At 41.1% G+C, this 27207-nt stretch overlaps 1 protein-coding gene across 1 annotated transcript in view; it reads left to right on the top strand.

Annotated features, from left to right (window-relative positions):
• The window catches only part of OSBPL9 (oxysterol binding protein like 9), a 187061-nt gene that overhangs the window by 114528 nt on the left and 45326 nt on the right, over positions 1 to 27207 (top strand). The window contains 3 exon segments of the mRNA XM_033915815.1: positions 3041 to 3079; positions 21559 to 21652; positions 26620 to 26715. Of these exon segments, the coding sequence (XP_033771706.1) occupies positions 3041 to 3079; positions 21559 to 21652; positions 26620 to 26715 (229 nt within the window).

The following is a 27207-nucleotide window of genomic DNA, read 5'->3' as shown; positions in this document are numbered from 1 at the left end:
TTATTCCTCTTACCCTGCCGATTCAATAAGCAAGGAGGGATTTTTGTGATTCTTTAGGAAGGTGCATGATGTGTTTTCTGGAGAAGCTGCCTTACTTAGCTGTCGCTCTCACAATGAATGGTGAGTTAGAATGCTTATGATCTCACAAGGAATGGATGATCTAAGAGGATGACAAGGAGCAGAAGCAAACACATTATGACTTAGTCTGTAAGTATAATTTTTAGGCTTGCTCCTCTCGCTCAATGAGGAACAAGTTAAAGATTATAGAATTTGTATCACGTTTTATGAATGTTCTCAACTGTACAGTCATTGAGCGTTTTGCTCCTGAGAACACATTTCCAGATCTCTACCATGCTGACACCATTTTAGAATTAGAAAGATCAAACAGTGTACGGTAGTCCATTTCCATATGTTGATAGTAAATGAAAAAAATACAGGTTGACTTTTTATAATATTTAAGCAGCCAGTCAGCATCAGAGAAGATTAATCTTTTGGAGTTTTTTTTTCCAGAGATTGCCTTTGAAATCAGTCAGGTAGGCTTTGTAGTGGGAGAGAGAATTCTATTAGCTAAGCAAAAATAAAAGAAACACTATATAATAGTTTTCCTAAATCTAAATATTGTAACTTTTTATGATTTTCATGATTCTGAAAAATAAGTAATTTTTCATAAAGCGTTCTGATCTCTTCATATTATGGCATAATTGTTGTGGCACATACCTTGAAGTAACATTTTTCTGAAGAAGTGATTGCACGCAAGTGTTTGGGATGCTGACAATTTTCTGTACTGTGTTTTACTGATTGAACGATCAAAATAGCAGGTTGTCTGTTTTAAGTGTACTGTTAGCTGTTTGTTTTCTTCCTCCTTTGCTATGGTCGTAAATGTTTTTGTGTGCTTGAAATTTTTCAAATCCATTTATATGGGTAAGTAGCCATTTATCTAGTTAAATTGTTAGCTGAAAATGGTCTTCCTCAATATTCTCAAAAGTGCATTTGGGGTTCCATAATGTGCGTACTGGGATGTGTTTGTGCAGGTTGCAAAAACATTGCATAGATTGAAGATTCAAGTCTACATGCGGTTTTTTTGGGCAGAATTATTCCACATTAAAAGCAGGTGCAAACTTGGCCAGTTTTCAGAGGAAAACGTGTATTATCTCTTTGAAATTTGGTGCAAAGTCCACAAATAAAAAATAGCTCAGACTTTGTTCCAAGTCATACCATTGAAAACATTGCCCCATTCTTGTTGAATTTAAAGGAAACTATCCTAAAAATTAATTTTCTTATTTGAACCTTACAGTAAAAAAAAAAAAAAAAAGTAGGACTTTTAAAAAGCTAATTCACTGTATTTTCACTATGAAGTAAAATATTTATGAAAAGTCCTTTTTGAGTTAAAATCTTTAAGTATCCCAAATAAGCCAAGATTAGAAAAAAACAAACCCCCCCAAACCCTGTTTTATGCGCCACCTTGGCTGTAGTTCTCTACCATTGCTGTAGGGTCAATTAGTTCTGAATTATGAATTGTCTGGCTTAATCTGTAGACATAAAGAATGTAGAATATGGATCTGAAGGAGGGGATGGACAGGTCAGAACAAGAAGCAGCTTAAAAAGACTTGGCACCCTTTCCCACTTCAGCAGGGAGGGGTAAAGCATGATGCTCCCTACTGCTCTGGAGTTTTAAAAGAATTGATGTAATTGCATTCGATGCCATTCCCTGTTAAATGAAGCCTTGTGAACATTACTACTACTATTAATCTATTACTATTGCTTCTGGAGCGCTACCAGACATACGCAGCGCTGTAGAGTCATAAAGGAGACAGCCCCTGCTCGAAACAAACATACAGGATGCCAGAGTGGGGGATATAGTCATTAAATAAGAACTGAGGATCACATATACTTTTTCAGATGTAATGTTAAAATTTAAGTAAAGTAACTTAGTAAGCTTGGGCTGTCCCATTAAATGGTAATAGACCAGTTAAAACAGCAGTACCTTGACGAAACCATGGAAATATGGAGAAAACTGTTGGGTGTTTAGAGAAATCTAAAAGCATACAACCCACTTGAGCACCAAGAAAGCTTATGCATTTAATAGCACAAATAAATAGTATTCGGAAACCCTCCTGCGAAAAGGATATCACATTTCAGCTTCATTTTTGAACGATCTTTTTGTACAATGCAAAAGTGGACAGAATTTTGGCATCCTCATATTTTTGGAGAACTGTATTCAAATACTACTTTAGTTTGTTTATGAATATGTAAGTTGACAGCTGCTTTTTGTGTGTTTAGTAGTAATACTACTTGCTATTTATTTTATCATTTTCTCAGCAGATGGAGCATGATTTTTTTTCAGAATCAATTTGCTATTTTTAATCTGGGAATTTCTCACTATACCATAATCTGAATAAGAAAATCTGTTTAGAAAAATACATGTTGTGGTTTGGCAAAAGTATGTGAATCTTTTGGATTGCTTTATTTGGTTTTGGTCAGTAGCTACTTTTTTGCATACAGGCAGTCCCCAAATTACAGACGCCCTACTTAAGAACGTGGTTGCGGCTTCATTTATTTCACTGAGCAGTATTTCCAATGGTATACTTCTCCTGTGGTAGATATGGCCACATTAAGAACAGTCTGTACCTTAGAGGGGACACTGGTAGGGACAGTCGGCCCTTTTGACAGCTGGGAGCAGAGGGAAGCAGCAAGAACCTTAAAATCTACAAGTTCTGAGTTAAAGACAAATCTGATTAAAGAACAACATTAAAAACGTAATTCGTTCTTAACCCCGGGGACTGCCTGTACTTCAGTGTTATGCCAAGCACAAGAACTAGAAATAATGCAAACTAGCACATGCTATGTGAACATAAGCAAAAGCACCAAGGTTTATTAAAAAAAAAAAAAAAAAGTAGCGTGTTTGATGTGAATCTGGAGAAAGTGCACTATGAAGTGTTTAGTGTGTGAGCAAGCATGTGATAGTCATTTAACACCTGTAACAGCTGATGAAACACTAAGAATACTGATGCATGTTTACATTTTAACGTTTTTTCTTAAGGACCAAAGTAATGAGGAGAAGCACGCAGATGGACTTCTAGTAAGTTTCAATCTAATCTATCTGTATTTGCAGAACATTTTAGCTTCAGTCATCTGAGCACAGAAACACCTGCTTTTTCCTTCATCTACAGCGTGCTTTCTTTCTGCTGCTTTCCGGTGCTCTAATGTGTCCTTTTTAAATTGTTGCTCACTTTTCATAGGTTAACCTGCTCTGAAAGTGATCATCTTTTCTTTGCGTATAGATTCTTCTGTAGTTACCATTTTTTTTTGCTCGCGGTGATAGTTTTTTAAGGAGTGTTGAAATAGTTCTTCACTTTGTTTGGTAGAAACTGTTGAAATGTAAACATTTTTGCTGCATGTCTGTTTCCTTAGACATGAATCAGCATCAGATAGGTCTCAGTTTCATTTCTTCCTCTCTTTCAGAATATGTTGGATCTGTACTATGTTCACTGGAGAGTTTTTCCTGTTTTTGTTTTATGCTTTTTTTTGTATATATTTTTCCCCAAGGACAACCAAGGAAGCAGTCCCCAAAAGAGAGTGACTTAATTAGATGAAACCTGGAATGGGAGTTTTTCCAAAGCTTTTCTCATGTCCTAGAACCTGCATCTCTCATGGAGGGCTCCTTTTTAGTGGGTGTGTTTTATTTATTTGTTTTTTTGTTATCAGCTCTCCATAAACAATTTTTTACCCTATTAGACTTAGGATTTCTGAACCTTACTCAAGTTTCCATCTTTCTTTGCAGCTGCAGTTCCAAGCAATTATTGTAGGCTGTGGTATGCACCACTGGTCAAATTTTGACAGAATTGCATTGTTTGATTTTACATTGTATATTTTTTCCATCAGTGTTAGAGAGGCATACCAGCAACCACTAATAAATGTGTATGTTGCAGTTCCACAGTGTCTAATCATATGCTGCCATGACAGTTTATATCAATGTCTCAGGCTCAGATGCTATATCCTGGGTTGTGACACCTCTCTGAAAGATGCCAAGATTTCCAGGAAAAAAGTGTTCCTTGTCTATAGCTTGGCCTTAAAAATTCCCCGCTCCTCCCAGTAACCCTGTGTCTGCATCAGATGCATTGGTGTTGGTAGACTCAAAAGCTGCATTGATGAGGGAGGGGCAAAATGGTAGAAATGATTATAAAAAATAAAAGTGTGGAACACATAGACAAGCATGATTTAATGAGACGGAGTCAGCATGGGTTCAGCCGAGGGAGATCTTGCATCACCAATTTGCTTGACTTCTTTGAAGGTGTGAATAAACATGTGGATAAAGGTGAGCCGGTTGATGTAGTGTATCTAGATTTTCAGAAAGCTTTTGATAAAGTTCCTCACAAGAGGCTTCTGAGAAAATTGAAGTGTCATGGGATATGTGGCAAAGTTCATTTGTGAATTAGGAATTGGTTATCAGATAGAAAACAGAGGGTAGGGTTAAATGGCCATTTTTCTCAATGGAGGAGAGTAAACAGTGGAGTGCCACAGGTGTCTGTACTGGGACCGGTGCTATTTAACTTATTTATAAATGATCTGGAAATTGGAACGACGAGTGAGGTGATTAAATTTGTAGATGACACTAAACTGTTCAAAGTTGTTAAAACGCATGCGGATTGTGAAAAATTGCAGGCAGACCTTAGGAAATTGGAAGACTGGGCGTCCAAAAGGCAGATTAAATTTAATGTGGACAAATGCAAAAAGTGATGCACATTGGGAAGAATAACCTGAATTGCAGTTACCGGATGCTAGGGTCCACCTTGGGGATTAGTGCCCAAGAAAAAAATCTGGGTGTCATCGTAGACTATACGATGAAACCTTCTGCCCAATGTGCGGCTGTGGACAAAAAAACAAATAGGATGCTAGGATTTATTAAAAAAGGGATGGTTAACAAGATGCTCCATGGTGCGACCTCATCTGGAGTATTGCGTTCAATTCTAGACTCCTTATCTCAAGAAATATATAGTGGCGCTAGAAAAGGTTCAAAGAAGAGTGACCAAGATGATAAAGGGGATGGAACTCTTCAGCTTGGAAAAGAGACGGCTGAGGGGAGATATGATTGAAGACTACAAAATCCTGAGTGGAGCGGAACGGGTACAAGTGGATTGATTTTTCACTCCGTCAAAAATTACAAAGACTAGGGGACACTGAATGAATTTACAGGGAAATACTTTTAAAACCAATTGGAGGATTTTTTTTTTTCACTCAGAGAATAGTTAAGCTCTGGAACGCGTTGCCAGAGGATGTGGTAAGAGTGGATAGCGTAGCTGGTTGTAAGAAAGGTTTAAACATAGAAACATAGAAGATGACGGCAGAAAAGGGCCACGGCCCAACAAGTCTGCCTACTCTAATGACCCACCACCTGCAGTGGAAGACTTTTCCAATGATCAACCACCTTCTCGGTGAAGAAGTACTTCTGGTGTCACCATGAAATCTCCCACCCCTGAGTTTCAACGGATGTCCTCTTGTTGCCGTAGGTCCCTTAAGAAAAAAGATATCCTCTTCCACCTCAATACGACCCGTGACATATTTGAACATCTCAATCATATCCCCCCCTCTCTCTATGCTCCTCAAGTGAGTATAGCTGTAACTTACACAGCCTTTCCTCATACAGGAGATCCTTGAGTCCTGAAACCATCCTGGTGGCCATTCGCTGAACCGACTCCATTCTCTGCACATCTTTTTGATAATGCGGTTTCCAGAATTGTACACAATATTCCAGATGAGGTCTCACCAAGAATCTGTACAACGGCATTATAACTTCAGTCTTCCGGCTGACAAAACTTCTTCGGATACAGCCCATCATTTGTCTAGCCTTGGATGAAGCTTTCTCCACTTGGTTGGCAGATTTCATGTCTTTGCTAATGATTACTCCCAAGTCCCTTTCTGCAGTGGTTCTTGCTAAGGTCACACCATTTAGGGTGTAAGTTCCGCATGGATTTCTGTTGCCTAGGTGCATGACCTTACACTTTTTGGCATTAAAACTTAGTTGCCAAGTTGTTGACCAATGTTCCAGGTCCTTCGTCATGCAGTCGGACACTGAGCTGTTGCCTACTATGTTGCATAGTTTTGCATCATCGGCGAATAATGCAATTTTCCCTCGAAGCCCTTGAGCCAGGTCCCTTACGAAGATATTAAATAGGATTGGACCCAAGACCGAACCTTGCGGCACACCACTGATCACTTTCGATGTTTCGTAGAGAGTGCCGTTCACCACCACCCTCTGAAGTCTACCACTAAGCCAGTCTTTTACCCATGCAGTTAACGTTTCTCCCAATCCCAGTTAACCCATGCAGTTAACATTTCTCTCCAATCAAACTCATCTTGCTCAATAACTTGCAGTGTGGGACACTATCAAAAGCCTTACTGAAGTCCAAGTACACGATGTCCAGGGACTTCCCCATATCCAGCTTTTTTGTTACCCAGTCGAAGAAGCTGATCAGATTGGATTGAAACGACCAAGAAGAAACACATTTTTTGAGATATCCAGTTTTGTAATTTAATGTGACTTCACTACCAGCTTTAAAACTCAGCTGTTATTGTCGGTTCCCTGACGCAGCAAACGAAACGTGCACGTCGGAACCAGTCACTGTTTAAAGATAAGTACTTTTGTATAGTTCACAAGAAACTTATGAAAATATTACCATCTTTAGCATAGCGGTCAAGCTAGCGCATTAAAAGATTATTGGAGATAAAAGCTTTCTTTTTGAACACTGCAATGATTGGTAGGTGAGGCCGAGTAATCAGCCTTCATGTCTCTGAGCAGAGTTCTAAGTAAGAAATAAGCTTACTAAGCATATTGATGTATGTGGTGACTTTATTTTTTGTGCTACTGATTTCTTTAGTCACTCAAAAGTAACCTTTGTGCAAAGAGTTACCCCTGCACATTTTTTGTCTTGACTTGATCAGATTGGATTGGCAGGACCTTCCCTTTGTAAATCCATGTTGATGGGAGTCTCGTAGATTCTCGTCATTCATGATCGTATCTAGTTTGTGCTTGATTAGTGTTTCCATAGTTTTAGACACTATCGATGTGAGAATCACCAGTCTGTAATTCTCAGCTTCTGTCCTACAACCCTTTTTGTGAAGTGGAATGACGTTAGCTGTTTTCCAGTCCAATGGTACTCTTCCTGTACTCAGGGAAAGATTGAAGAGCATGGATAATGGTTCCGCTAGGACATCACTCAACTCTCTAAGCACCCTGGGATGCAGTTTGTCAGGTCCCATGGCTTTGTTCACTTTGAGCCTTGAAAGTTCGCAGTAGACACTGCTGGACGTAAACTCAAAGTCTCAAAACGGGTCTTCCGAGCTTTCCCTTGTCTGCAGCTGTGGGCCGTATCCTAGCGCCTCTCAGGTAAAGACTGAGCAGAAGTATTCATTTAGCAATTCGTCTTTATTGGAGTTCGATTCTACATAGTTCCCGTCTGGTTTCTTAAGGCGCACAATCCCATCCATATTCCTTTTTCTGTCACTGATATACCTGAAGAAGGATTTATCCCCTATTTTAATGTTCTCTGCTAGATTCTCTGCCATCTGGAGATTGGCCTCTCTGACTGCTGTTTTGACGGCTCTCGATTTAACCAGATAGTCTTCTTTGTTCTCTCGTGTTCCTAATTGTTTGCAGGAGATAAATGCTTTTTTCTTCTTTTTTACGAGGTCCAAGATCTCCACAGAGAACCACTGAGGCTTATTGTTCCTTCACCGTTTGCTTACCATTTTTATGTATAGGTTGGTTGCTTCGTGTAGGGTAGATTTCAGAGCTGACCACATTACCTCTACATTATCAGTTGCGGCCTGATTTTGCAGTGCCCGATAAACGAAATCACCCATGTTTTTGAAGTTAGTGCCCCTAAAGTTGAGGACCTTTGTGGATGAGTTGGATCTAGTGAATCCTTTCCTGAGGTGAAACCACACCATGTTGTGGTCACTGGAGGCCAACTTATCGCCTACCAAAACCTCTGTGACACTTTCTCCGTTGTGAGTACCAGGTCCAGTATCGCCTGATCCCTAGTGGGCTCCAACACCATCTGTCTGAGTTGTGCTCCCCTTATAGAGGTCAGTAGCCTTCTGTTGCCACAGGTTGTAGCGAAAAGTTTGTTCCAATCAGCATCAGGCATATTGAAGACCCCTAGCAACACCGTGTCATCACGCAAAGTGATGGTCTCTATATCTTCGATTAGTTCCATGTCTATGTTTTCCTGTTGTCTTGGAGGTCTGTATACAACCCCAAGATATAGGCATTTGTCATTCCCACTGGCCAGGTACACCCACAGGGATTCTCCGGTGTACCTGACGTCGGTGATCCTGGTAACTTTGATGTCCTCCTTAGTGTAAAGTACTACCCCTCCCCCTGTTTTGCCCTCTCTATCTCGATGAAGTAAGTTGTATCCCGGTATAGCCATATTTCACCCATGGGAATCCGTGAGCCAGGTCTCGGATATCGCTACCACATCTAGGTCGGCGTTCCTCATTTCTGTTTCTAATTCCAGAATTTTATTACCCAAACTGTGGGCATTAGCATACATAGCCCTCCATACTTTGTGTTTGTTCGGCTTCCGTGATGATTGTTCCGCGTGAATTAGTGTGGTTCCTACAGTACTATTTGTTATGTGTGTACTTACCTCAGACTCCAAATTGGAGTGGCAGCTTACCTCGCCAGGATGGTTGCTTACCTCACCAGTGCGTGAGTGGGTACCCTCCCCCAACTTACCTAGTTTAAAGCCCTGCGAAGCAGGCGTGCTAGTCGGTGTTCAAAGACGTTCTTACCCCTTCTGGTCAGGTGGAGCCCATCTGGTCCCTGTAGTCCTAGTAGTGCATCTCCATAGTTCAGGAATCCGAAGTTCATCTCTCTGCACCATCCATGTAGCCACTCGTTTGTCCACTGGATACGATCCTGCCTGGTTCCTCCCTTACCTCTCACTGGCGCTTCCATCCGCCTCAACTTCTCACCCAGGGCTCTAAAAACTTCATGTATCTTCTCCGGGGTGTTCCTGGTAGTGTTGTTCGTTCCGACGTGGATGAGAAGCATAGGGAAGTAGTCCTGGGGCTTGATAATTCGTCCTAAGCAGGCTATCACATCCCAGATCCTGGCTCCTGGTAGAAAACAAACCTCTCTGGATTGCAAATCTGGTCTGCAAATTGGTCCCTCGGTGCCTCTCAGCAGGGTGTTCCCAATGACTAGTACTCTGCACTTCTTCGGGGGAAGATGATATGTTGGTTCCGGAGCTGGAGCCATCTGTTGGACTACTTCCTGTTCTTCAACGGTAGGTCCTTCCTGCAAAATCTGGAATCTGTTCCTTAAGGTGATTTTTGGGGTTGATGTAAAACTGCCCTGTTTGCAAGGAAAGGAAAAAGAAGAAGAAGGAGGTCTTTTGTATTTGCCTGTAGAGGAGGTTACCAGCTGCCAGGAGTCAGCGTCTTTAGCTTCTTCTTGTACCCCATTCGTTGGCTCCAAATTTGTAGGTTTGGCTGGTTTGGGCATCTCGAGGATGGTCTTGTCTTGCGCCTGCTCGGTGATTTGTGACAGCTCCTGGATGACTCCGGCAATGAAGGCCTCATCATCCCAGATGCTTCTCAGGTGCTTCACCTCTTCCTGGAGGAAAAGTCCATAGTCTGTAATTGAGAAAGACACGGGGGAAGCCACTGCTTGCCCTGTATCCGTAGCTTGGAATATTGCTACACCTTGGGTTTTGGCCAGGTAATAGTGACCTGGATTGGTCACCATGAGATCGAGCTACTGGGCTTCATGGACCATTGGTCTGACCCAGTAAAGCCATTCTTATGTTCTTTTCTTACTTGGGACACAACACTGGTAGAAGGCATGGGGAAGATAGGAGCTTATCACATTCTTGACACTCAATGCATGCAAAGGATTCTGCTACATATGTTCTAGTATTGGAGGCTACCGATGTCAGGCATTGGGTAAAGCCTAAGAAATCAGCATTGTTCACTATTAATGCATGATGCCAAAGGCAGAGGGATACTAGCATCTGTCATATGTCCTCCTAAGTGGCCTTGTTGATAGAGTTGTTCACCTTCTAGAGAGTACTAGGTCTGCATGAATTTTTGGATTCCCCTATGTTAGCCATTGATGTGTTCTTTCTGGTGACTCAGAAAGATCTACCTCATGAGACTCATGAAGTTGTATCATCTGATCTTCAGGAGGAATTGAGGAGAAGTTTGTGTAAGATAGTCTTGTAAGAACATAAGATTAGCCTTAGTGGGTCATACCAATGGTCCATCTAGCCCAGTATCCTGTCTTCACGAAGGCCGATTCAAGTCACACATACCTGGTAAAAACCCAAATAGTAGCAGCATTCTATGCTACCATCCTATGTCTGTCTCAACAGCAGTCTATGGACTTTTCCTCCAGAAACTTGTCCAAACCTTTCTTGAAGCCGGCTACATTAACTGGTCTTATCACATCCTCTGGCAATGCGTTCCAGAGCTTAACTATTCTCTGAGTGAAAAAATATTTTCTCCTACTGGTTTTAAAAGTATTACACTGTAACTTCGAGTGTCCCCTAGTCTTTGTAAATCTTGATGCAGTAAAAAATCTATCCCATTCTACACCATCTAACTAAGTTGGATTTTAGACCCTCTTGACTAATCTCTGGCAAGATATTTCTTGATTAGGAAACTTCTAAACAAGAGCTATTTGAAGCCAGTCTTCTCAGGAAAATCCACTACTTCTGCTCCAGAAGGCAAACTAGCATCAAACATTTTTTCTCTCCATTAGAGAAAAAGGTCTTCCATATGCATTTTTTTCTTTTATTTCTTATTACAAAGACCTTAACAAAAATTGGAAAGGAATAAGAACTATAATCTTCATAGCTCTATTTAACCAAGAAACATTTGGTTCTATTTCCTTTGAAATTGCTGGACAGGAGACTGAATTTGGTTGGCTTTTTCAACTTCATCAGGTAGGTCCAAGAATAACTGCTTCATGAAAAATAATCCTTAGCTATCGTGTTCCTCTGAGAGTGTGTCTCAGGCTGTATGGCTTCTAGAAGAGAATTCACTAGAAAATCTTATAGGGTGAAATGGAGGTTTACTACCCGATGTGAGAGCAAGACTCTAGTACCTTCAAATTCTTTTGAAGTCTGTCTTAAAGGACAACTCATTCAGGGTTAACCATAGTGCACTTGGTGTTTATATACAGAAAAATCTATTTTTCTGCAGTCCTTAATTGTCAGATTTATGCACCTTCTATTAAGCTATCCACTTTGTCTTGGGACATTAGAGCTGATGAAAATCCTTTTTGATTTTCTAAATTTTTTTGGGCTCAGATGTTCAATCTGTAAGATCATAATTTTGGATGTAGTCACTTCAGTATGCAGAGTGAGTAAGTTCTAGACCTTAGTAACTTGTACACCTAACACTAATTTTTATCATAACAATGATGATATACACTCCTAAGTTCATATGCATAACCAACATTTTTTCCATGCTCACAAAAGTAAACTAGTAGTAGGGTAGTTAAAAATCTCTGCCTGTATTCCCATTCCCCTCCCCAAAAAAAAAAACCCCAAGAACACAAAAAAACCCAACTCCCTAATATACTCTAGATTCAGTGTTTCATTTATAAGCCAATAAAGACAATAAGAGGACATTTTTCACCACATGGCTTAACTGGGGATTTTCATCAGAAAGTGATCAACCCTAAAAAATAGATTAATATTAGATCTTTTGCAGTTCATTGAGAATCAAATGTAAAGTAATAGTATAGACTATATTTAATAAATTTAAGGGATTTTATATTAGTTTAAGTATCCCTACTAGTGCTGCCCGATTCACGGTTCGAATCGGTTCACCGATTTACTTCGGGTGAATTGATTTGAATTGATTTAAAACAAAAAAAAATTGTCATCCTGATTCAATAACTGACCCTCCCCCCTCCTCCCCTAAAGGAGGAGCGGCAGCACTGCCTCTTGCTTGCCAGTTGCTGCCGCACCTGCTTTAGAGGGCGAGGGGGGAGGGTCAGTCAGGAAGTGCTGGTGTCTGGCTTCCCCCCTGGCCTCCCACGCATCCATTTACCTAATATCAGGCTGCCATAGGCCTTTGGAGCTGTTTCCTCTGCCGCGATCCTACCTCTGATGTCAGAGGAGGGGCGGGACTGCGGCAGAGGGAAGACAGCTCCGAAGACCTATGGCAGCTTACAAAGATCGCTAGCACCGGTGATCTCTGCAGGCTGCTGATATTAGGTAAATGGATGCGCGGGAGGCCAGGGGGAACACGCAGGCCTTCTGGGGGGGGTGCAGTCCTTCGGGCAGGAGGTGTGGTGCAGATGCCTTTGGGGGGGTGCAGGCCTTCAAGGGCAGGGGCAGACCTTCAGGGAGGGTGGCAGAGGCCTTTAGGGATGGTGGTACATGCCTTTGGGGGGGGGTGGCCAGACCTTCAGGGGATGGGGGCCCTGGTGAAGAAGTACGGAGGGAGGGAGGGAGGGAGGGAAGGGGGTTCAAAGAGACGTGCATATGCCGAACTTGGGGGGGGGGAGAAATAATGGGTCTAGAAACAAAGGAGAGGGAGAGATATGGTGGACAATGGGATTTAGGGAGGGAGGGAAGGAACAGAAAGGGAGAGAAGTTGGACACAAAGGATGGGGTAGGGGGGATAGAGATACTGGATAGGAGGGTAGTTGGGAAACGAAAGGGAGGGATGGTGAACCCTGGGGTGGTGGGGAAGGAGGGAGAGGTGCTGGATGAAAGGGTAGTTGAGAAAAGGTGGATCTGTGGAGGGAGACGAAAAAAAAGGAAAGATGCCAGATCTCTGGGGGAGGGAAGGGAAACGGAAGGGAAGGACAGAGATGGAAGATGGATGGTTAGCAAGGAGAAAGAAGGAAACACTGGCAAGCAAGTTATCAAAAGACAACCAGAGCCTGGGACCAACAAGATTTGAATAATGGCCAGACAACAAAAGGTAGAAAAAATAATTTAATTTTCTGTTTTGTGATTACAATGTGTCGGATTTGAAATGTGTATCCTGCCAGAGCTGACCGCGAACGTGAGCTAAGATTTAACAGAGAGAGAGGAAAAGTATTTTTTGTTTGTTTATTTTGTTTACACCACTGTGCCAGTGTGGGTAGGAGAGGGCAAAGGGGGTGAAAAGGCTATAAAATAAACCCACTAGGATGTTTTTAAAAAAATACCCAATTGGGCAGGAAAATCGAATCGAAAAATCGATTCAATGGGCTGAATCAAATCGAAATTTTTTTTCCTGAATCAGGCAGCACTAATCCCTATTCCCTTAGCAGGTATTCCCCTTATTGTGTGTGTGTGGGGGGGGGGGGGAGCCTCCGTAAAGCCCAAAGCTATTTGACTTATGAAGCCATTGCCCTATTCATTGTAAACGTTTTCTTCATTCAGCCAAAACAATACTTATATGTATGAACCAGACAGAGAACATTGAAACCAGATTGACTATGAATTGATAATGAAGACAAGGGTAGTGGTTCAACCTGGCTCTCAGGACACACCCAGGCAGTTGGATTTTCAGGATATCCACAATGAATATTCTTGAGAGTTGTTTTTTACAGCAATCTCTGTTATACACAAATCTATCTAATTGGCTGAGTAGAGAATGACACGGGGACAAATTTTTCCCCGTCCCTGCAGGCATTCAATTTCCCTATCCCATCCCCGCGAGTTTTGTCGCTGCCCTTGCTCCATTCCTGTAAGCTCTGCCTTAACTGCACAAATTGTTTGAGGCTTGGGCAGATGAGGACAGAGGTTGCAGGAATGGGAAAGGAGCAGCAACAAAACTCGCGGGGATGGGACAGGGAAAATTTGTCTCCGTGTCATTCTCTAGCTCTGAGAGAGCTTTTCTGTGTCATTGTTATTGGTTGCTACCACCCACTTCTGAGGTTGATTCTGTGCTAGAGAACTGCTGCTGCAGGTAAGCAACTTGATTCATTATAGAGTATCAATAAGCTGAAGAATGATCCCTGTTTTTCTTTATACTTTGGGGCGTTTTTCTATATGGAAAGCTGAAAATAAGTAACAGAGTTTTCAGGTTCTGAAGTTTTCACACTGATTTCTAATTCATAATCTCTAAATAATGTGCTTAGAATCAACTATGTGCCAGCATGTTTGAGATCTGGAATTAGTTGCAAATCAAACTTAACCATTTGCTCAATTTTTAACTAATGATCTATTTGACAAGTAAAATGAAGAATAGAATTTCACAAAAATAAAGTATGAATTTAGTCCAGGAAAGGGGGGAGGGAGGAGGCCGGTCTTTCATTCAAAGCCATTGAAAGCAGGGTATTGTTAGTACTAAAGAAACGCCAAGCAGATCCTCCAAATTAAGGGGTCCTTTTACTAAGGCGCGCTAGCTGTTCTCATGCACGCCAACACGTCCATTATATTCTATGGACACAGTGTTTAGCGTGCACTAAAACAGTACGCCTTAATCAAAGGACCCCTAAGTCTAATTATCTTGAAATGTCATGAAAGAGACCAAAAGTGATTTTACAATTTAGAGCAGGGGTAGGGAACTCTGGTCCTCGAGAGCCGTAATCCAGTCGGGTTTTCAGGATTTCCCCAATGAATATGCATTGAAAGCAGTGCATGCAAATAGATCTCATGCATATTCATTGGGGAAATCCTGAAAACCCGACTGGATTACGGCTCTTGAGGACCAGAGTTCCCTACCCCTGGTTTAGAGACTTGAATTGCCTGTAGGAGGCATACAGAAAGGTCCTTAAAACAAATCAGAATTACTGTAGATTCTGTTGTGAGGATTGGAAAATGCTATGGCACAGTTTTCTAGATTCAGTTGTACATATGGATTTGCTGCGTAGATCATATCGTTGCAGAAGGGAATGTGTGTTAGAAGAAAACACTGGCAGCTAGCAAATTGGAAAGGAAGTAATTGTCAGAAGAAGGTAGTGTACTGAAGTAAAGGAGGCCAAAGAATCTGACTTCAGTTGTACTCTTTTCTGTGATTCTTTGGCAAGCCTCATTCTGCAGTTGCCAAAGCCTCAAAATTGCCTAAACAAGAGTTCTGTATGGTTTAAGGTTGAAGAAATGTAAGAAGAAAAAGCTGTAAGCATTCTTCTTTAAACGAGATTGCCTCAACTTGTTCCTTACCATTAGCAGCTATCAGAGTTTAATTTTATTACATATATGGAGGTGTTTTGACTTCATAAGGAAAACAGAATTAGTAGTATCTATCTGTCTATCTGGTCATTTTAATCACTTAATCTAATTCTGTAGAGCTAGTGAAAAATGTTGTTCTGAATGCAAAAGAATGTATGGCTTGCCCCTTACGGTCCTTCAGGAGAAACTACAGGCAGTCCTCGGGTTAAGAACGAATTCCGTTTTGTAAACCGTTCTTAAGTTGAATTTGTGTATAACTCGGATCCTGTAAACATTAAAGAAACAGTAATGTAGTTTAAATAGAAAGGAAAGATAGGTTTACACTTTTGCTCTTCATCCATCCCACAGTTCCCTCTCCACCACCACATCCAACATTTCTCCCTCTCATCTCTCTCTTCCCCATGCATCTGTACCTCACGCCTCTCCCACCACCATGTCCAATATTTCTCTCTCCCTCGCTATGCCCAACAATTCACTGCTTGCTTCGTTTCCCCATATGCACCATCTCTTTCCCTCTCACTCAGAAACCCATGCCCAACAACCCTCCCTTTCTATTCCCCCATCTCAGCATCTCTTTCCCTCATTCCCTCCATTCTTCCATCCTATGTCCCAAGTTCATGCTCCCTTCTCTCACTCCATTCTTTATCCCATGTCCATGCTCTCTCCCTTCCTCCTTTATACGAAGATTGTTCTCCCTCCCTTCCTTCTGTGTCCCAATGCGACCCTGCCTCTTCCTGTTAACGCACCCCTTCTTTCTCTCTTCCTGTCAAAAAGTGACCCTCCTCCTCCCTTTTGTGTCAATGCGCTCCTCGTCGTCTTTCTCTCAGTTCAGCATACCAAATTTGTGCCTCTCGCGGATGTTTACCTCCTCTGGCCAGCTCTCTCTTCCCAGTTGCACTTCGCAAAGTCACGGCTGCTGGTTCCTGTACATGGCTTGCGGCTGACCCAGAAGCCTTCTGTCACTTCTGGGTCAGCCGCAAGCTGTGTTCAGGAACCAAAGGCGTAATGTAACTGGGATTTGCGTAATGTAACTGGGCTTTGCGTAATGTAACTGGGAGGCAAGAGCCGGCCAGAGGAGGTAAACACCTGCGAGAGGCACGAATTTGGTACGCTGAACAGAGGGAAAGATGACAGGCACGTTAGGATTCCGAAGGGAGTAGGAAGGTTGCATTTTGACAAGAAGTGGCACGTTGGCACAGGAAGGTAGAGGCAGGACCTTGGTTCGTAAGTATGAGTTTGATATAAATCAGGCGTACTTAAACCGGGGACTGCCTGTATTCAGCTTTAGAATATTGTTGCTGGAAATGAAGAAAATAGGTAATCATACATGTAATAGCCTGCAAAATATTTTAAATGGAAACAAATGAGATTTTCCTTATATGAAAGCAAAGTATGCACAAAACATTGTGGAAGGAATAATTATTTTATTATTCTGGAGGTTGATTATTTGAAACAACCTTGGAAGCTTGACTTACATCTTGTATTGACCTGTCTGAGGTCTACAGTGTAGTGTGCTGCAGTACGAGTATATTCATTTATCCACTCCCCTGAATGTGTACAATTTTATTGAATGTCTGCATCACCATGAAGGGACAATACAATTCTGTTGTCTTCAGCATCTTTGGGCCGGGAAGGTTTCAGTGAGTGATTCACACTATAACAGTATGATTGATCACTGCAGTGCAGTGAATGATTTGCCTTCAAAACTTGATGTTGCAACTGATTCTGCATGAATATTGTTACAAAGGGAACTAGTTTCATCCCCCCGTCTGAGCATGTAAAAATCCTTTCACTTTCACTTTATCTTTTTTTTTTTTTTAACTCTGACTAGTATTTTAAAATATTAAATGAACTTTCTTGTTCTTTTATTCTTATTTGGAGAACTGTAGTATAGGCTAATAAATTCCCATTTTTACAAAAAAAAAAAAAAAATAGAAAGATAAAGGGTGTAGGAGTCAATATGAACAATGAAATAATCTAATGAAAATATGGAGTGCAAGAAACTAGTTTAACAAATATTTAGCACATTTGCAACCTGTAATTCCATTGCATGTCTGTTGCTCAGCTGCATATATAGCAGGATTGAATACTAGCAACAGCAAATGCTGAACAGAGAAAACCCAGAAAATACTTGTATAACAGTATCATGTGGTGGCTATTCGAGCTAATACATGTTTCCTGGATCAAGTCCTATCTTAATAGCAATCTTTGCCTTGCTGTGGTCTTTTTGCACATGCACTACTTATGATTATCAACAGTGCCGTCTGCCTGAAAACACACAGTTGTTTGACCAGTTCTTTAAAAACCTTTAGATATTTCATCCCCATCCAATTGCATCCCATCTTAAATCTATGCTCTATTTCAAAACTCACGAAAAGAGTTGTTTTTCAGCCAAAGAGAAAATCTATTACATCCTCATCAATCCAGGTTTCACATGAGTCACACTTGTGAGACTATTCAAACTGCCTTAGTCGGTGAACTACACTTAACAGTTGATCAAGGAGATTTCTCTGGGCACCTTGCTTCTACTTCAGGCAAATGATTGGCTATGCTCTCAGGCAAATGATTGGCTATGCTCTCTGAACTTAAAAGATGCTTACACCCACATATAGATACATCCCAGTTACATTTCAAGTAGGGAAACACAGTTATCAATATTGCATATTGCCTTTTGGTCTCAGGTTCACTCTTGAGTAGTCAGAAAATGTCTTGCCATAGTTGCGGTGTTGCTACACAGGCTGGGAGTGCATGCTTTCCCTGCTTGGTCAATTGGCTAATAAAGAGTACATCAAAGGAAGGTGGTCAAGAATCGGTACGAAGAACTATTTGGGTGCTGGAGTTACTAGGATTCGTTACTAACTACCAAAAGTTCCACCCCTTCCCAGCGCAACATTTGGAATTCACGGGAGCCCTGCTAGACATGGTTCAAGCTCCAGCCTTCTTACCAGCTCCAAAGGCAGATGCCATGGTTGCCATCACCTAACAGATTTGAGAGACCCACCAGATGTTAAGGTTGTTAATAATAATAATAACAACTTTATTCTTTTATACCGCCATAACCAAAAGTTCTAGGCAGTTTACACTAAAAAGAGCTGGACACTCAGCGAAATACAATAATACAGTAAAAAATACAAATATTTGTAAAATAGAATTTCAATAATAAAACTTTCATTAAGTAATAAACTTATCGAACAAAGTGGTCTCAATTCATTTCCGAAAACAGCAATAGGATAACATAGCTTGCTGAATACATTTACCTAACCAAGATTGTTGCCTACCAGCTTGAAATGCTAAGGTCCTATCTAAGAAGGTCCTATCTAAACCCATTCATTTTTGGATAAGAAAATAAGTTTCTAGTTTCTCTTGATGGTCTATGCAGCACAAAATGAGGAAAAAGGTAAGCTGGAGACAATCCCGATATCAGCTTAGGTCACATGACCTCTACTGTGTATCTCATACCTTTGGTACATCTTCATTTGAGATGGCTCAATGGACTCTGGCTTCCTAGTGATACCAGGCCACAGGGAACTTGAAAAATGTAATCAGTGTCACTTTGGTACTCAGTCGCTCTTTTGGTAGACAATTTGCCAAAATTTAATGATAGGAGTGCTCTTTCAAATTCCTCCACACCACAAAACATTTATAACAAATGTATCTAATTTTACTGGGAAGCTCATGTAGATGTACTCTGCACCAAAGTTCATTCGTCTCAGCAGAACCAGCTTCATATAAACTTCCTGGAGCCCAGGACCATTTGGAATGCTCTGAAAGCTTTCAGAGATTGACTTCTGAATCAAATAATGCTTATTCAAACAGAAAATCAGGTTGCAGTGTACTATACCAAGAAACAGGGAAGCATGGTATAGTATGTCTTGCTTTAGGAAGCAGTTAGGATGCAACTCTGGGCAACCAACTATGGCATGGTGCTCAGGGCCACATTTCCTTTTTGACTCTTGTGCCATGTCTTGACAATTCAAATTTGCATAGATATGTCCTTTCCTTGGTTTTTAATTATTTTTGTTTTAAAATTGTTTTATATTGTAAACTGCTTTGGTACTAAAACGGTATATCAAACCATAATAAACTTGAAACTTACTATTAGGAAAAGACAACAGTCTGGTAGCATGCTGAGCAGAGTGCTGGCAACCATACGAGTGGTCTCTCCACATGAGCATAGCCTGGAAGATCTTCTGAGAGCGGGACACCCCCTTAGTGGATCAACTTTGCCACTCACTCAACAAAGTCCCTTTCTGCTCCAGATAGAGATTACAGAGCAGACTAGCATCGTATGCCTTTCTTCTCAATTTGGTATCTTCTGTATCTTCCCATATTTCTAGTGGGGAATGCTTTGCTGAAGCTCAAGAAGAACTGCATGTGTCCTATTGACCGAGACAGATATATTCCTTTTGCTTCTGCATTTATTCTCCAAAATGCTTTGGAGGTTGGACTATTTTCCAACCTTCATCATTCAGAATAAGGGGTCTCTTCTACATCCCAAACTCCAATCTCTGGTCCTCATGGCTTAGATGTTGAGAACTTAGAATTTGCATCTTTCATCTGCTTGAAGGTGTGTCTCAGGGTCTGCTTGCTTCCAGGAAAGACTTCATTGAGAGGCATATAACTTTATGGGCTAAACCATAGAGTACCTTGAAGCAAAAACAACCAGACTTGAATTTCACATGTGCCTCCATCGGTAGCCAGTGTAAAAGTCGATAGGAAGGTGTCACATGATCAAACTTCTTCAGTCCACAAAGTAGTCTAACCGTTGTATTTTGAACTAGTTGCAATCGCCGCATGTACTCAGAAGCACATTCTGCTTCTTGTATGTGCTTCCATGCCATGTGCTGCAGTATTCTGGAGTAGTTGCAGTCCCTTATATTCCTTCTCAGTGATATGATAGTAGAACATAAGAACATAAGAATAGCCTTTACTGGATCAGACCAATGGACCATCAAGCTCAGTAGCCCGTTCTTATGGTTGCCAATCCAGTTACAATAATCTAAGTGTGGGAATAAGACAGCTTGTGCAATTGTTCTAAAGCTAGCATGGCTTAAAACGGGTCTTATTGTTCTTAGCTGTCTTAGTCTGAAAAATAACTTTTTGACCATGGAGTCAGTCTGATCTCCAAAAGTTAAATCAGAGTAATGCCCAGTATTTTTGACGTTTTCTCAATCTTGAGGATCTCTCCTGAAGCCCAGCACTAGGTCTATGTATGTTAGTGAGTTATAGTCACAAAACCAGAGCACTTTACTGTAGTTTTATTTTTGTAAACCACCATTAAGACATTGTCATTGTCAGTATATCAAAATTAAATAAACTTGGAATGCCCCTATGTGACTCTTTTAGTGTTATTCTCCAAGCTACACACAAAAATATTGGCTTATCATTCTCCTTGAACAAAATATTGGTTTATTCTGAACCAAGAAATAGATGTTAGTTAAATAAGAGGAAAAAAAGTCTCAGAAAGCTGCTCAGAGACTGATGGAAATCATAAAGATTTAAATCTGAGACTTATATCAGTTCCAATCATGTACCCTAAAAAACTCTCATGAACATTAGCAGCAACAACCTCGTATATGCAACTTAAATCAATAAATAAAGTAAGTGTTGTGTGTTTCTAATAAATCATTGTTTTTTTCTACTTTATCTCAATCACTATTTTTTAAAGTTTCTTTTCTTATAGAATTTTTCATCAATACATCTCATTTCCTTACTATTGAAATGCTGAAAAATTCTAATGTCAACGCACATAGCAGTGAACAACCATAAATATCAACTTCTCAAAGCGGCCATTAATTGTTGACTGTAAAGCTAAGTAGTGCCTGTGAACTTATCTTGAATATCAGTCTACTCCCGACGGAGCATGTTTCGTCCGGGGAATGCCTAAGGACCGAGGCACCACAAATGCAGCTAAAATTTTAAAAAAAATTTTGCCACTCTTAATGCTTCTTACTGATTCCTTCTGAAACTTACTAATGCAATAGTGTCCTAATAATTTATTAGAAACATGCAACAATATTTTGTTCAAGTGTAAACTTATCTTGGTCTTATTATTCCATCTCAGTTATATTGCTGGACTTTTCATGCTCCTTCCGAGTGAACACCCTTTGCATATATGCACTAAGGCATTTGTGCACATGATTTATAGAATTCTGCTGAAAACTCAGTTTGCACATAATGTGTGAATCGCATAAATGCATGTATGTGCTGGTATCCTATGAACATGTGCACACAATTGCTATCTAGGCATTCTATTAAAGAATTAGGAGGTGTTTCTCATCTGTCTATAAATGTCAAAATGTACAGTGCTGAGTAAACCTTTCAGCGCTATATAAATTATGATTAGTAGTAGTAGTGGCATTGGAACACATTTTACTGTCTTACTACAATGTAATGTGTAATTTTGATTATTGTTGTTTTTTTTCATTAGAGTACAATTAATCCTGTGGATGCAATATATCAACCCAGTTCCCTAGATTCATCTGTGATCAGCACAATGCCTACTCAGACCGCCTTACCTCCAGGTACGCTGCAAAAAATAACACTTATTGCCACAAACCGATTTCATTCACTGATATTGCATAATATAATAATCTCGAAAATCTCGGCGAGAGGGAGAATTAGAAGGCCTTGAGCATGCGCATGCTCAAGGCCCGGCAGAGGCAGGAAGATCTTCAAGCGGCACTGGCATGTCCTGTGGGCTGCGTGCCAGTGCCAGACGGGGTGGTGGGGTGGGGGTGGGGGGGTAAGTAACTTCAAGTTCGGGTGGAGGGTGCCGGTTCGCGCGCAGGGGGGGGGGGAACGTATCAAAGCGAGTTTCCATTATTTCCTGTGTGGAAACTCGTAAAGGGTACGGTAGGCTTGACAAGTGGATTTCTTCCCTTCACCCATGAGGTTTGCAGAAGGTATCATCTCTTTTTTTTTTCAACTCAGCCTCATTGTATCACTGTGCATAAGAATAGCCTTACTGGGTCAGACCAATGGTCCATCAAGCCCAGTAGCCCATTCTCATGCTGGCCAATCCAGTTCACTAGTACCTAGCCAAAACCCAAAGAGTGCCTCAATTTTTCCTTCTGCAAGCGAGAAGAGAAGGTATCTTTTCATCTGCTCTGCATATGATTTATTATTTTTGAGTTTTTATTTGACTTCTGAGGTTTTCTGGTGCTGCAGAGATTCCCAGGATTCCTGAGACAGCTCTGATTGGGAGAAAATACAGTCCTCTGGATCAGAGGGATGTAGCGGGGGAGGGGGGCCAACCCTTTTGTAGGGCACCTACCTAACTGACCTGCACTAATTCATAGATAGCTAGATAGAGAGCTAGTGGGATCAACAGTTTCAGACTCTTTAGAGTCTGTCTGAAAAGCAGCCTGAAGAGACAAGTGGCTGAAGAATCCTAGAGGGTTTGTCTGAAGCAGAAATCTTCTCCATTGTCCAGCTGCAGTATGAGTTGATGCAGGCAGACTTTGGGGTGGTGCAAGTACTGGATGTTTAAAGGTCTCTGGGGCTTCCCATAGGGTTACCCTTCTCCAGAAACCCCTTTTCTGAATTTTTTTGAACTTTTATATTGCTCTCCTGGGCTATTTTCTGGTGCCAAAATGCTGCCACAGTGATCATCTTGGGTTTCCTGATTTTATTTTAAAAAGCCTTTATCTGCCTCAAAATACCTCGTTTTTGATAATTAAACGATTATCTCTGTCATCTCCTCAGCAGTCTGTAGATACAAGGAAAAACACAATACACCTAAAAAATAAAATAGGAGTGTTAGAATATATAGCACTGCATAATGAGGTAGATATTAGGCATCTCGAAGACCTGGTGAAAGGAGGACAATCAATAGAATACTGCATTATCTGGGTAAAAATTATATTGCAAGGATAGAGTTGACCAAATTAGAAGGGGGTTACGCTATAAGTTAGAGGGAATTGAATTAACCATTATGCATAACATAGATAGTAATGTGGAATCCATATGGGTAGATATTCCATGTGTAGGGTTATACTACGTCCCCTGGGAAGAATGAGCAGACGGATGAAGAAATATTTTCAGAGATTAGGAAAGCTGGCAAATTGGGCAACAGTATAATGATTTCAATTACCACAAATATAGGAGAGAGCATGATATACCACCTAATTCCAAAAAACACATGCTCTGTTTTTAATCAAGAAAATCCTCTCGTCAGCCTGTCTCAATCGATCTTTATTTTGTATACCACAGTACCTTACAGTTCAGAGCGGTTCACAACAAAAGAAGCTGTTAAAACACAACAAAATTACATCAAAACATGTTCTGATAAATACACCATAGAGTGATTTAATCCTGGGATGCACCGGGGAGGGGCAGGCCCATTTTGGAAGATACAGGCCAGCTGGGTGGGTGTCCACATCCCTCAGGTCAGACATCTACATGGAGGTAAGGGTGGGGGTATGGGTGAGGGCGTCGGAGGCAGGGGGGTGTTGTATAGCAGCGGGAGAGAGGGGGCACTTTTCCCGCTGTAGGGAGGGGGGTGGGCAGTGGCTTTGCTCGACAGTGGGAGAGAATGGGCATCTCTCCCACTGCAGGGGGGGGATTGTTTGCGGTGGAAGAGAATCAGCATCTCTCCTGTTGCAAGAGGGGGTCACCGCTGCTGCAATGGGGTTGTTTGTGCCAGGAGAGATTGGGCATCTCTCCTGCTGCGGGGGGGGGGGGGGGGGGGGGGGGGTTGTAGGTTGGCAGCGGGAGAGATTGACAATCTATATTAAATGCCTAAGTGAAGGAAAAAGATCTCAGAACACCACTTTGGGAACATATATCGTTCTCCTGTAATGATTAAGTGGTAGTAGGTTTCTTTCATTGTTCAAAAAACCTTCACATTCTCATATTATCATTATTTTAAACTTATTTACTTTTTAAAAATTTAGTTATTATTTTTTAAAACGCTAATAAATTAACTTGCAATTATAGGCCTCTGTTATTTGATAGGTGCTGATTCATAAAGTGCTGTTACTATTTTAACATTGCTTACATAGCCTCAGAACTTGTGAAAAATCATCAACTAGAAACTCAAACAAGTCCCGTGCACAAAACAAATAGACAAAGCCACTTATTTAGTGTTTCATGGCTCCGAATGCTGTAGGTAGTTCTTTAAATAGTCCGAACTGCGGAGTCCGTATCTCCCTTGAAGCTGCCTAAATCCAATGTCCGGGACCCGTTTCGCCTCTTATTGTCAGGAATTTATATTCGGGTTCAAACATTCCATTCATTTTCAAAGAAGTCTCTTTAATTTTATTAATTGGACTTGCCCCCCAAAAACTTTTGTCTAAGCCCAAGTATAGATGATATTAAATGTTTTGTCTCTGGAGATGAAGTAATAGGATTCACGATGGTAATATCATCCGCAACCTTGACAATTTGAAGAGAGAAGGAGAAAGTAGAGAACCCTACAGGACTTAACAAGTGTTACTCGAAACCTGAGAATATACTTCTTCACTGTAGACCTGATAGGTTCGATTTTTTTTAACAAACTTTCGAACCAGTTTAACACACGGCCTGAAATTCCAATTGCATCAAGACATTTAAGTAATATATTGTGATCAACTAGATCAAACGCACTACTCAAATCAAATTCATCAGGTCGACATTTACCAGACCTTCCAGCAATCTGACAAAAAATGGAATGCTAGCAATAGGTCTATAATCGACCATTCCCAGATCCTGACGCATACTATAGCTATCAACCTTGTAATCTCCCTGGGAATGCCCAGGCTAATTTCTTGTTGTAAACTGCCTAGAACTGAAAGGTATTGGCGGGACAGAAGACATCAATTTAATGTAATGTATAATTAGTAATAGATGATACTGATTCCTTGTGGTTTTTTGTTATAGGGGTGATAATGATATGACCTAAGTCTTCAGGAAATTTTCCATTATGCATTAAAGTGGAAATCCATTCATAAAGCTCAATTTTAAAAGGCAGAATACTCACCAATGGAGTTCTTCCTTTTTGGAAGTGCTTTCATAGCACTTCTTCCACTATTACACATTGGAAGGCACCAAAGTCATGTTGCACAGAGACACAATGAGATACTAACTGTTCTGTCAACTGTTGCTTTGGTTTCAAGCAGTGTTTTTTCCATGGCTCTCCACATATCAGTTTTTCCACGTATCTACTACCATAGGACTCTCAGGGACTCCTGAAGAAGACTTTTTTGTCGAAACGCGGACCATGTTGGGTCCTACGCTTTCAGTGGACTAGGTCCTTTAGGTTTTTATGTGGATTATTTTATTGTATTTTTGGAACTTTGACATTTTCAATAAAGTCCATTTCAAGAACATTGCCACCCCACAGTGTTTTTTTGGTTTCAACTGTTGAGATGTAACACACTGAGTATGTGTAATTAGATGAATCTTCAGTGCTGTAGAAGTTACAGCCCCCAACTTATGGAATGCCCTTCCGAATTATCTTAGAAAGGAAGATAACCTGAGCAACTTTAAATCTAATCATAAGACTTTTATATTTAACTTCCCCGCCTCAAATTTTTTTTCTTCTTCTTCTTCTTTTTTCGTCTCTTCAATTCTTCTGTGCAGACATTTCCCCCCTTCCTATCGTGTTGTTCCTTTTTTTTTGTTTGTTTGTGTTGGTTATTAGGCATATACAGTCAAACCTCTGTTTATGAGTGCCGTGGTTTGCAAGTGTTTTGCAAGACGAGCAAAACATTTGCAAAAACCGCACCTCAGAAACTGAGCTTGCCTCAATTTGCGAGCCCCCTCCTGCGATCTGGCATCCCCTAATGCCGCGATCCGGCACCCCCCACCCACCCACCCAAACACAATCGCTTACCCCACTCTGGCTCCGGCACCAGCACCAACGCACAGGACATGCCGGTGCCGAAGATCCTCCCTGTTGCTTGTACTGGGCCTTGAGCATCCGCGCATGCTCAAGGCCTTCTAGTTCTCGCTCTCTCTGAGAGTGGGGGTGCCGGATCACGGAGGGGGGGGAGCGACGTGAGTGGGGGATGCTGGATCGCAGGGGGTTGTGGAGCAGCGCCGGTGGCCTCGGGAGGGGGGAGGGAAGGTGGAACGAATCAAGTGAGTTTCCCTTACTTCCTATGGGGAAACTCGCTTTGATAGACGAGTAAATTGGTTTACGAGCATGCTTCTGGAACAAATTATGCTCATAAACCAAGGTTCCACTTTATTGTAATTAGTTTCTCCCTCCCTACTACCTGTGCTATGTCTTTGTCCAACGTCTGGTGCATGCTTTTAGGTCAAGAAAATTCTGACATAAATACGGTACGCCTAAAAGTTAGGATGTCTAGTGATGCCAAGCTTGATTCTATACAGTTGAGAGTCACGCATAGTGCCGCAGTAGTAAGTACCAATTTTTTAGGTGACTAGATAGAATCAGGCCCACAGTATAAGATAAAACCCATTGTCCCATATAAGTAAGTTAACTCTGGCAATATAGTGAAATCAATGTTTTTAGCATTTGACTGTACTTTGCATCTTTTCTTAGAACCTTCTCAAGTGTGCAAAGCAGAGCAGCGTCCATCATCTTTACCAGTTGGGCCTGTAGTATCATCATTGGGAACACCAACACCCAATAGTACTGGTATGTAGTCCTTTCATTAGCAATTTCTGAATAAAATTGTTTAGCATAAGAATATATACTATTTCATTTATACTTAAGATATATAACTTTCATAGTAAAATATTTGTATCAGAGTTGGGTGCTGCTGTCTGAGCAGATCTGCATCTTGCTATATCACAGGAGTATGCAGCAGGCCTGTATATGCTACTATTACTACTATTTATCAATTTTATAGCGCTGAAAGGCATATCAGTGCTGTACATTTAACAAGCAATAAACGGTCCCTTCTCAGAAGAGCTTACAATTTAATTTTGACAGATAGACAGGACATATAAGTTTGGGGAATTTCTTGCAGAGAGAATGGTAGGATGGACATAGGTATCTTTGGTGAGTGAAAGCAGCCTTGAAAAAATGTTTTTTTAATCTTGGATTTGAATACTGCTAGAGATGGAGCTTGATGTATTGACTCATGAATAGAGAATGACACGGGGAAAAAAATTGTCTCCGTGAGCT

Source organism: Geotrypetes seraphini, chromosome 12 (genome assembly GCF_902459505.1).
Source record: "Geotrypetes seraphini chromosome 12, aGeoSer1.1, whole genome shotgun sequence".
Taxonomy (NCBI): domain Eukaryota; kingdom Metazoa; phylum Chordata; class Amphibia; order Gymnophiona; family Dermophiidae; genus Geotrypetes; species Geotrypetes seraphini.
This window is presented reverse-complemented; position numbering and strand designations above follow the sequence as displayed.